At 53.5% G+C, this 11,894-nt stretch overlaps 1 protein-coding gene across 1 annotated transcript in view; it reads right to left on the bottom strand.

The window, feature by feature from the left end:
• Positions 1-4,539: 4,539 nt before the first annotated feature.
• The window catches only part of LOC119090087 (alpha-catulin-like), a 10,028-nt gene continuing 2,673 nt past the window's right edge, over positions 4,540-11,894 (bottom strand). Inside the window, exons 3-5 of the mRNA XM_037212881.1 lie at positions 10,107-10,403; positions 5,529-5,737; positions 4,540-4,624 (exon numbers count right to left, since the gene is read on the bottom strand). Coding sequence (XP_037068776.1) covers positions 4,540-4,624; positions 5,529-5,737; positions 10,107-10,403 — 591 coding nt within the window. The remainder of the gene's footprint in view (positions 4,625-5,528; positions 5,738-10,106; positions 10,404-11,894) is intronic.

Below are 11,894 nucleotides of genomic sequence, written 5' to 3'. Positions count from 1 at the left end.
GACTGCTAACGGCCTCGCACAGTCCAGTTAACAGATAACTAGCTTCGGCGCAGCAGGTACTAATCATAACAATATGTTATGCGAGTCGCTACTCTTAAACGGGTTGCAACAGTCGGTTCTGACTAACGATGTTAACAACAATAAGTTACACCTAACATGTTTACGATAATTTATTGTATAACAACTTTGAGCTAGCTTGGCAAGTAATCCACTGAGATGCTTACTCTAACATTTTTGGAAGCATTCATTTTTATGATTTTCACACTGTGGCCGGTGCGGCCCGAGTACACCGGAGAACACATACAGAGCAAACAGCGCAGCTGCCGGCCGCCGGGGCCGCACGGGCGTGACGTCACCGCTGGCGTCACCCGTCTGATATGTAGCTGCGCGCGCAGCAGACGGCCGCCGAGAGCGCCGCGGCGTGAGCAAAATCGAGCCCGTGGCCGGCCGCGCCGCCGTTGCGCGAAAAGCCCCTCCAGGCGGCGCGACGGGCGGCGGCCGCCGCGCGCTACCTCACACTTTGGCAGTAGTATTGCTAGACACGCAGAGGAGCGGCGTGCGGCGGCGCACGCCGGGTCCCGCCGGGGCCGGAGAGACGGGCCAGGGGGTCGGGGCGTATTGCTGTGGGGGCGGCGGCCGGAGGAGCCGGGCAGGGCCGGCCGGCCTGTGAAGCGAGGGTGTCCGGCTAGCGGCCGGGAGGGGCCTGTCATCGCTCAGTCGGTGTCTCACGTTCAGCGGACCGGGAAGGAAGCTAGGCCAAAGCTGGGGAGATAGGGATTACATTTGCGGCGTACGCCTGACGGCGGTAGAGAGCGACGGCCCTGGTCAGATATTCACGAGCATGGTTCTGTGGATATGACTTCGGTCGTTGGAGCAGCCTACTCCCCTCGTGAGGTAACAGTGTTGGTCTGAGTACCTACCAGTTCGGGCAGACGTGTGGAGTTTGGAGAAGAGGCTCTCTGAGGTCACGGTATTTGCTTCCAGAAATGCCATTCAGTGTGGCCATTGAAGAACATCGAGCATAAATACGACGAATCTGGATTTGTGCTGGCATTTGCATCGTCACGGTACGGAGTGTTCGGCGGGCATAATGGCGTGCGGTAGTCTGGCATGTGCCCAGGTTTGAACTCCTACGGATTCTGTGCCCATCTTTGGAAAAGCTATCGGGAATCGAGTGTGTTACCTGCTGCCGAAACTTTGGCACTTCACCCCGCTGCTGTTTTACTGGCGTCGCTTTGGAGACCCGCCGCCCATAGTTACGTAGAGAAAATTCTCACAAAAGCTTTGGTTAGGCATTACCATGGAGGGGCATACCTTAAACATAAGCTCGCAACGAGCGAGTGAGGCCACCTGATATTAATTCAATGTAACTGCAGGCAAGGATGCTTTCAGAAAAATGAAGAGAAGGGATCCAGGCCAGAAACGATGTCGTCTGGTTAAATGACATGGAACGGAATTCTAAAAGAAGCGCATTCGGCGTAGAACAGAGCTAAACAATTTTGCTGAAAGTGAAGACCGAATGCTTTCGTAGCAAGACCATTATGGTGTGGTGTCTCGGGGCATATTCGCTGTACTCTGGGTATATACCATATCAGGCATGTCTCTCACACCAGCACCAAGATACAGAACACTCTAGTGTCATGGAAGTCACTGCATCAGGCATATCGCGCTCTATGTACAGCTAGACACCAATCATCTAGCCTTAGGAAGTGTTTCGTGCAGCGCTCCCATCGTCACATGTCGGCACTCTCGGAACTCGAGTTTCCCAGTGATGCCATGTGTTCCCACCCGCCCTAGATGTCACGATGGCTTAGAAGAGCAAGAACGAGACCCGCGTGCGGCGGGGTCGCCCTTGCTCCTCCGAGCCATCCCCAACTGTCATATGTTGGGATCGGAGGAGGCTGTCTGGGCGACGCTGCCGCCGCCGCCGGATGACGAGCCGAGCACGTCGTCCGCGGCGTCCGTGCCCCGATACGGCGACGACGAGGGGCCGCGCGGCGACAGACCGCGGAAGTCCAGGTTGTACTGAAACCGCACAGATGTCGCGTCAGGCGCCGGCGCGGGACATAGGGGCGCGCGTTGCGATGGGTAACAGCCAGACAAAGAGCGAGGTAACATGCGGAGCGGCGATTGCCTCGAAAATATGTCCAACGTGCGAACTTAGAGGAGAGGGCAAATCAAAGCGGACCGAGCAAACGAAAGTTACAAAGCCGGCGCGATGAAGGAATCTAGAAGTTTGCTGATTTCCGATCTCCGAAATCGGGCGAGGCGTAGAAGCAAACGGCGCTCGCGGTCGCGGCCAGAGCTTCCGGCAATCACGGGAGCCAGCGAGAAGGCGTCAGGGACAATGTAGACAAGCACGTAAAAACTGTTGCCAACAAAGAAAGCCTCTCGTTGAGCTGTTAAATTTTGATCTCATCATATCTCAGTGCCAGGCCGGCGCTCTTGGGTGACTGGAAGCTCTTTCCAAAGCGCCGGTCATTCTTCAGAGGGGAGGCAGGCAGTCAACACTCACGACACACCAGTCACGCGCAGACGGTACGTACAGAGGCCTCTCGAACGGAGTGTTACCACACAGTATCACAGCACCACGCCAAACACGCCTTTAGGTACACATTCAGGCGGAAGCAGCTGGAGAAAACTCAGCACTGAGCCAACTAGCCCGGCACGCCAGCAGAAGCCCAACGGGACGCGACAGAAGTTCAGACCGGCCGAGACGCGATCAATACGTCTCGGCAAACCTCTGTTCCCTGGAGGTCCTGCAAGAATTTTGGCCCTTGTCGGCTCTGCTGGCGTTCATATTACTCAAGAGGATAGCACTCTAGCTGAAGGTCCTCTCCGTAAAGAGAGGAGACTATTTTCTGCATGGAAGAGTAGAGAAAGGGAAGAAAAGGGACGGGGTTTCCACCGCACCTCGGCTGACGCTGTCCACGCAGTAGTCTGTAGACCAAAGCAGGAATGAAACGTCTAATAACTTGTGAATCAACGTGCATACTAGTACATTTTTACATCGTGACTTGCATGCGCATATTAACTGACGCGAGACAACGCTCCCGCCCACGTTTAGTCGGTCGAGGTGCAGTGGACGCCCCTGCGACGAAGCTGGCTCGGCGTGTCTGCTCTAGTCGGGCACTAAACCCCGCCGGCGGCGCTACCGTCGGGGTACCAGTGCGCACCGGGTGCCGGACAAGAGCTCGAGACCTTCCACCCGCGCCGAGATGCAGACAGGGTGAGAGCAGCGTGGCCGAGCGAGCGAGCGAGAGGGAGAGACAGAGATAGAGAGAGAGAGAAAGAGAGAGAGGGCGAGCGACGGAGGAGCGGGTGAGCCACACTCGGACCGGGTGACAACCAACACGACACGGCACGCCCGTCCGCGCGCGCGAGGCACGACCGATACCTTGGCTAATCTACGCACATCTGTCGGATAAAGGGTATACACAAACGGAAATGGCTTCAAGCTTCGCACCTCTACTGGAGTCGGCAGCGAAACCTCGTACTGAAATGACATGCCAGACATCAGGTCAAGTCACCGGGCGAGTGATGCGGGGCCCATGGCAAAGTCACGTGAGCCAGCGGGGCGGGCACAGCCGAGAGACAGAGCGAGAAGAGTTGAAGTAGGCTCGTGGTGAGCTCACGGAGAACATGCGCTGCTCTGTTGCTTACTCAAGAGGCGATCAGCTATGTGGATGGTGTAGCAGCATATGTGCTGCAACCAGTGGCGAAAAGACTACATAGAAAATTTGTAACGTGTTTGGAGAAAGGTAATGGACGTACGGAACTGCATAAACATACGTTATGCGTGAAAAGGGGTCTATGAATGACAGCAAAATGCTCGTGCAGTTGTTCAGTGCAGGAAAGACTTGGAAAAGCAGCAAGCTCTTTTGTGTCAAATGATGACAAGGGCTCTAATTTTCTAAGGTATTTGTTGAAAATGCGAAGGAATTGCCAAAAATACAGTATCCGCTACACTATGAGAGAACGCCATAGGATGTTAGTTCATGTTTAAGCCACACCTACACCAATTTCATTCACGATATTATGTAATAATATTGCACTAGCAGTTGATAAAAAGAACGCTCAGCTTATGCACAAACAACTCCCAGACATTTTAAAAGCGGTCGTTAAGTAAATATGATTATGGTATTTTTGAAAAGAAAACAACATATTGCCATTCTGCCCAACCAACCAAACAAAACATTACCATTTTTGACATACATCTGTCACCTTTTTACTTTGGCTTTTCCTACAGAAGCCGCTTTACAACAAGACAGCACAAAAACTGAGCCAAACCACACCCAGCCCCCTTCAGTCGGCGTGCTGCGGCTCACGCCAAGCAGGAGGGGCCAAACCGGGGGCTTCCGGCCTTACAACGGAACCTGTTAATCAATCTCTCCCAGCGGAGCCCTCAAAAAGTGTCGATAACCGGCAGCGCGACCGTCGGCCGGTCTATCTGGCGCGCTGCCACGGTCGCGCCAGCTGCAGCGGCGCCGACGAGCGGACCGGGCCGCCCCCAGCGCGGTCGAGCGTCAGCCGGGGCCGTCAGTACCGGCACACGGAGGCCCGGCGCGGCGCGGCGCGGCGCGGCGCCACACAGCGTACAACGACGCGGCACATCCAGAAGCGGCTGGAAGCTTGGCGGGGGCGCCACAACCGCGTTTAGCTTTATACATTGCATCGTTTAGGTGTTGACACCCGTGCAAATGCAGCAATGGTAAAATGGAAGTGATGAGGAACATTGATGAGAACACGATTAACATCGAACACGCAAACGCCCAGGCATAGCAAAACACACGTGACTCGAGCCAATATCTTAGGACAAAGTAACATTATTCGGTTCCAGAAGCTCCAGGTTTGTTTCGTTCAGCGAGCGCCGCAAGACCCGTGAACATAAAAGCCTCCTGAGACGAGCCCGCCGGATCGCGGCCTTAATTCGGGCATAACTCGCGCGTTTCAGACTGCATTGTAGTAAAGCTCGGGCGAGCCCGGGAAGGAGAAGGTTTAGAACCTAACATTACCCGAGCGAATGGCTCCGTTTATTAATCTGTGGTGGTCTTTAGCAAGCTCTCGGACTTCGCAATATGAACAGAGGCTGGTTTACAGCCGGGGCATGGAGGGCGCGGTGTCCCAGATGCCTTCACGATTGGATTTCACAAATTTGACGACCGATATTACTGTCGGTGGCCCACTGGAAGCCAGCAACCGCACGTCAATTTTCCCTGCGGGATGATAATCATCGCTTAGTGACGGGAGTAATATGACAAGGATGCCAAGTTTAGGAGCGCACCGTTGTCAAATCACTCCAGCCGACGCAAAGCTAAATGGTTACCGTACTCGAAGCTGGGGACAAAGTATCCCAGTGGTACGCCAAGCTAAGCACTTTACGCTCCCTAACCTACTAAGCAGGTAACTCTTAGAGAAGAAACCTTTCGAACAAAACGTGCGGGGTAGCAATCGGTTTGGCATGTGCGGATAAAACGGCATGCCAGAATATGACGTTTGCCTTGCTTTTATGCTGTTTTCCCACTTACCTTGCTATAGCGCACGCGAAACAAATATTGACGACCTTGGAGATGACATTCATCGCGCTCTTTGTGTCCTGGATGACGTTGTCGACCTTGGTGAAGGTGGCCCGCCTTGCGACTGTGGGCGTCTTGACGGCGAACTGCAGCTGCTGCACGTGCGTCGGTATCTGATCCAGATACTCCAGCAGCTCCTTCTTGTTGGCGCCCTGAGGCACCTGGGAGTCGGGAGGACAGTCAGGTGCTCGTCTGAACTCGCATTCACGTCCTTAAACGGCTCACATTGGGCCCTGTTCGATTTGTGGGTGGAAGACATGTTGGACTGACGACCCGGCGGGTTAATTAGTGTCGTGGTGTTTCCCGCGCAGACCTGAATACCATTGCCGGCAACAGTCGTGAGGCGCGCACCGAACATGGCTGGGTCGCACCGCCGCACCCCTAAGCGCCGCCCTCCGGCCTGCACGCCGCCAGACGCCGGACGGCCGTTGTCTGGCTCTTCGGCATAAGTTCTGCACAAGTTAGGTCGTGCCAGACACCGACGCGCCCCGACCCCGGCAACGACACAGCGCTCTCGCTCCGAGCTTCCTCGTACGCCCGCTCCCACCCCCGGCCTGCGCCGCTTCCATTGGCTGGCGACCCCTCTCCGGGCTTCCCGGTACGTCCGCTCCCGACCCCGGCCTGCGCCGCTCCCACCGGCTGACGATATCTCCGGGCTTCCCGTACGCCCGCTCCCAGCCCGGCTTGCGCCCGCTCCACCGGCTGACGATCTCTCCGGGCCTCCCGATACGCCCAGCTCCCAGCACCCGGCCTGCGCCGCTCCCATCGGCTGGCGGTCTCTCCAAGCTCCCCGTACGTCCGCTCCCAGCCCCGGCCTGCGCCGCTCCCATCGGCCGACGATCTCTCCGGGCTTCCCGTACGCCAGCTCCCAGCCCCGGCCTGCGCCGCTCCCATCGGCTGGCGATCTCTACTAAGGACGCAACTTTTTTACTCGCCAACCCGCCATATCTGACCCGGCAAGAACCCGCCGCTTTCGTCTCGGGTGTGAGCCGGACACGCGGGCTTTAGTGAGTTGAAAATTTCAACAAGCAAGATGATCGCTTTTTCCTAACATTTAAGTTTGAAGGCCTCCAAAAATCAGCGCCCGCTACCACACACAATACAATCAAAGAAAACAATTTTTTCGTTCGACAGAAAACCCATAACAGGCATAACACACCACTCAACTAGGCCACGCAAAATGAATAGTTATCATCGACACTTCAACCAAAACGTCAAGAATAGGGCCCAGTACCAAGACTTGGCCTGATTTCAGTAAGCAGTGGTAAGGTGCGGCTTTATATCCACAAAGAAACAACCTGTGCTTTGGCTGTTGTCGTGACAGTGAATTGCAATCAAATTTGCCGTTTTATAAACAAGCATACCTGAGAATCACCACAAATTATAACTGAAATAATCGAAAGCTTGTGTGAATTCAATGTCATGGCCTCGCCTCGCTTGAGCAATGATCACTCTGTGTTTCTTGCTGTGTCACATTTTCACTTTCTATGAAAGTCTGATAGCTGGGGTGCAGACTAAGATGAAGTCTGTTTATTACTATCTTTTTATGCATGCAAGAACATGCAACTTACAACCGCAAGAAGAGGGACTCTGGCGTGCACATAATTTCATCTATACACAGGTATAATTGGGTACAAAAATCCAGTTGTACATATGTCCTTCAATCGTTCGGTATAATTCCAACAGTTGCAGCCATTTGGCCATGTGGACGGCTATCTCTGCATCATGCCAATGACCAGTTGTTTTCTAAGAATAATTTTTTTACTAGGATTAACGATAGCTTTCCTTGTAGTGTTTGCTAAAATGATGTCATTCGATTGGCAGTGGCAGCATTTTTGACACTAAGTGATTATGTTATCCTTGTACGCAGCGCCCCACATGTAGCGTGTGGATGTTCTTCCAAGAGAACACAATAATGATTCGAGTGGAGCATGAAATCACTTCAAAGCTGTCGTTCAGTATTGCTACCGTGTTGTTGCTCGATTGTATCTGCTTTAGGACAGCAAACACCATATGAGAGCTCTGAACGTTCCTTCCTGAATCCGGGTTTAACTTTGCAGCCGCTGTGGCACATTCGCCTGCTGTGAGGCAGAGAGGCTGAAACGTCCAATGATAGCAGTAGTTTCATGAAGAGCATGACTCGACTTTCCCAAAACCGTATATTAGTTTTGCTCGCGTTACATTGCAATGAACTACGGAGACCTACCAAGAATAGGAAAACAATCCAGCAGTTCTTTACCTCTTTGCCAAACAAAGCATCTGTTGATGCAGTTTTTTAGAAGACCTAGCCCATGAAGTGATACATTGGTGACATTTCTTATGCATTTTGGTAAGGGTTGAAGTCGAATTCCACCATCTTCCTTCTCAGCTGTAGTTGGAAACTGTCATCGCATTATCAAAGGTGTAAGTTGGCGCCACGTATATTTCATAGTCTGTGTTTTACTACTGCTATCTCAGCCCAGCTAATGGTATCAGGTATACAGGTTTGTGCAAGAGATGGAAGTGATACCATATTTAATGAGCTTTGCATGAATAAGTATAAAATTAAGAGCCAAATGCTTACAAAAACAGCAGGCACCGAACCCAGTACTTGCAGACTGATGCCGGATCAGCATGGCGTCAGCATGGTTTGCGGGCCAAATCCAGCGTCGGCCGGGGCCGGTCGAGATGCGGGCTGGCAGTTTCGAAAAAAAGTTGCGTCTGTCATTTTGATCGGTGCGGCAAGTGCGGCCAGATTGCTATCAATACAAAGCGGGGCGCTCAATCTAATGCTCTCACTTTTCGTCCGCTGGAGAAGAACATCTACAGCAGCAACGCTGGGCTATCTAGCGACTTCCTCTCCGCTCGGGGCCTAAGGCACCCCGTGGGGGTGCATCTGGCGCGTGACGTCCTCACATGCTATCAGCCGAGCGTCGCCAAAACGACATGCAGCGCCGCGATCGTCTTCCTCGTCCCGGCGGCGAAATGCGGGACGCTACCGGCCGGCGTCGCCGGGCGCCCGGTCCAAATTCCATTATGCGGCGATAATGGCATTGTCTCGCCGCCGAACTGCGCCCGTTGACGAGGCGACGACTCGTAGTTACCGTTCAATAACACAGCGGCAAACACGACCGGATGCGGCCGCCTCCCAATTAGCGCTAATGGAGTGCGGATCGGGCTCGGCGCGATGCGAACACGCGCTCGGCCGCCGCGGCCGGAGGGCCTGGGAGCGAATGGCAATGTGTCGGCTGAGTGACAGAATGTGTCTCACCGCCGCCGATCGGCCGGCCCGAGGCCTGTGCGGCGGTCTGCGGCATCGTGGGCACATGTGTGCTGGCTGCGGTAGTCTGCTGCTGTTTGGTCGGGACAGTATTCTCCTGCTAGGCGGGTTAGGAATTTCGTGGTCGTGATCGGATTTGGCCTCAGCTAGACTTTTGCAGCACTACCGGCAACATGCCATATTTCTTGACCCTAGTCACCATGGCCTGGCGTCAGAGTCTCAATGTCGGAGGACATGTAAAATACGACGGCTCGGTACGATCAAAGGGAAATATTCTACATTTGAGAATATTAAAGCAAGCAGCAGGTATGATGAAATAAGCTCTCTTGCAACTATAAGTATACTTTAAATGGTAAAGATCGCTCTAGACAACGGTATTTCTCTGTTTAGTGAAAATGCCCATCAATGCGTCATTGTGTTGATTACGTCATCGTGCCTTGCCACAACATTTATCGAGGGCCAACTGAACGCCGCCACATCTGAAATCATGTTCAGGAACACAAATATGAGCAACTCGATAATCATATTTTTATGGCACTGAACGCCACAGGGCCAATGGAACGACAAGGTTTTGAATGATGTTATTATGGCGTCATAAATGTCTGGGGGACGCTGAAATAGCCAACACAGCTTCGCAGGCATGCCACTCAGAAAGCTAGAGGGGTTATAGGTCTCAGAAAGGCGGGGCTGTGACCTGCAAGTGGAATGATCTTCAAGATGGCGGTGGCGATCCCAAAACCCCATATCAATGTGAAACAAGGCCGTTTATGAACCGGCAGTAGTTTCACGAATTGAAACCCGTGTAAATGTGGGGCTACAAGAAAACCCCATTACGGGTTTCTCTGTAGCAGACATAAGGCTCGAAAATTCATAACGAAAGGCAGGGGTCCAACAACCCCATGCAAACAAAAACTCATAGACAAATGTAATATACATATAGTAATATATTGATAATATGTTAATAATAATATAATGCAAGATATAGATATAATAGAAATAATAATATAGCAATCATATATAGAAAAATCAATCATGTGTAAGCGTTAAAATCAAATATAAAATGTGGAACGATCCCTTCAAGGAACTATCCCAGCCAGAGTGATTCATATCAGTGCTCACCATGCTGAATACAGTAACTTACGAGTCATTGCTGCGAAACAATGTTCAAATAAACTCAACGAAAACGAGACAGTCCGTCATACCAAGCGCGTCACCTTTGGCATCGTCCCTGTCGCATCCCCTCCCACCGTCAGCCCACCTCGACCGCTCACCTGATAAGAGAACTGTCGCACCACCTTGTAGAGCCGGTTGGCTTCCTCAGTGAAGTACTCGGCTTGCGTGAAGAGGTCCTGCGTGGTCTTGAGAATGCCATCGCCCCGTGTGAACTGGTACATGCCGAGCGCCATCTGCGACATGGCCTTGGCGCGGCGCAGGATGTCGTTGTCCTCGTCGCTGGCCTCCTGCCACTTGTCCGTTTCGGCGGCCATCTCGTCGTTGGCCAGCTTCATCTCGAGGCCCGACTTGGAGATCTTGGCCTGCTCCTCCTGGTCCAGCGGGCCCGGCCGTACCTGTGATCAGCGGAGGGTAAAGTCGCTGGCCGCGTCGGGATGGTGCCCGCCAGCGCGGAACGTCAGCCGCTAGGAGGAACAGCTGAGCGAATGCAGACAACTGCTGCAGGAAACCAATTGCTGGTGTGGAACGTCCGCTGGGGAAACGGCCGGTCAGGGAAAATACCGCGGTGTGGAGCGGTTTTTTTGTGTAAAGGGAAGATGTGCTGGCACCGCTTCTGAGGCGTTGGGGGAGAGTCCGGAGTCGACGTGGGGAACCCGACCGTCGCTGAGCTAGCGGCTACAGTGGATTTAAAGGAATGGCCTCAGCCAAGGGGACATCAGGAGAAACTCCATGGGCTTGGAAACGTCGCAGCTGGGAAACTGCTGACCAAGGGTCTGGATCGGCCTCCGTCGAGGAAGGATAGCCCCGAGAAATAAGTGCAAAAGCAATTGAAATGGATAATAAAAAGAGTCACTTTACATGGTCATAGCTGTCAGAAAGTGACATTGTTTATCGCGAACAAAATAACGGGTGTAAAGGCCGCAGGAGATGACGCCAATAAGAAGAACATATGCATGTAAAATGTCCGCGAGATTCTGCAAAATGCCCGTGGGGCTCCGCATTTAACTGACACGTTTTCGCACATCATCTCCTCCAATATCTCCTACTTGCGCTTATAAAACGCCGCGCAACAAATGTCTGACCATCTGCCTTTCTTCGCCAGAACCAATACCAGACTCTGTTCGTGGCACTGCAGCCTGAAATATTGCTGAAATGACAGCAGCTGAACCGCCCCTGGATTTCATCAGCTTCGTCCCCTAGCCAAATGGCTGACCACTCGCCGTCCGTCCGCGCAAGAGTCAGTCCCGGATCTGGTCCCAGATATGGCCGTGCGTGCTGCTACCGGACTGACGGCAGTCGAACTGTCTCCGAGTCTCATCAGGTTCGTTCTCCGACCAGCACGTGCTCATGAAGCCCCTGCAGGGCAGATCCCAGAGCCGCCGCTCCCAGGAATAAGCCCCGCAAGCCGCCGCTCGAGGCGAATCTACGGCGCCATTTGTGTTTTCATAAGAGGAGCGTAAATCTCCGACATCGGCCCAGCACCGGCCGAGGGTCTGGGAAACTTCGACCCGAGCGACGCGGCGCGCAGGCCGAGCACGGCCCCGCGCGGCGTGGAGCAGGAAAATGGTGGACAGCACTCTGTCCGCACGTTCGATGTGACGGCGCGAGGGGAGTGCCAAACTCGAATCAGTTCGAAAACGATCACCGTGCAGTTTGCGAGTCTCGCGAAGAGCCCGATCATTGCTGACCAGATACATGCCCCAAGTGATCGAGATATTCGAGACTCCCACGTGCCAACCATAGGGCGGTCGTTCGTGGCGGTGACGTATCAGAACCCTAGAGCAGCGCATTGGGGGTGACGTGCGGTGTAAAACACGGCCCGTTGCATCGAACACAATTACGGCGGAAGCTCTCAGCACTCCCATCGGGCGCAGCCCTCAACAATC

This window comes from Pollicipes pollicipes, unplaced genomic scaffold (genome assembly GCF_011947565.3).
Source record: "Pollicipes pollicipes isolate AB1234 unplaced genomic scaffold, Ppol_2.1 Scaffold_3087;HRSCAF=3621_pilon_pilon_pilon, whole genome shotgun sequence".
Taxonomy (NCBI): domain Eukaryota; kingdom Metazoa; phylum Arthropoda; class Thecostraca; order Pollicipedomorpha; family Pollicipedidae; genus Pollicipes; species Pollicipes pollicipes.
Note: the sequence above shows the minus strand (reverse complement) of the source record. Positions and strands in the feature narration are given on the sequence as shown.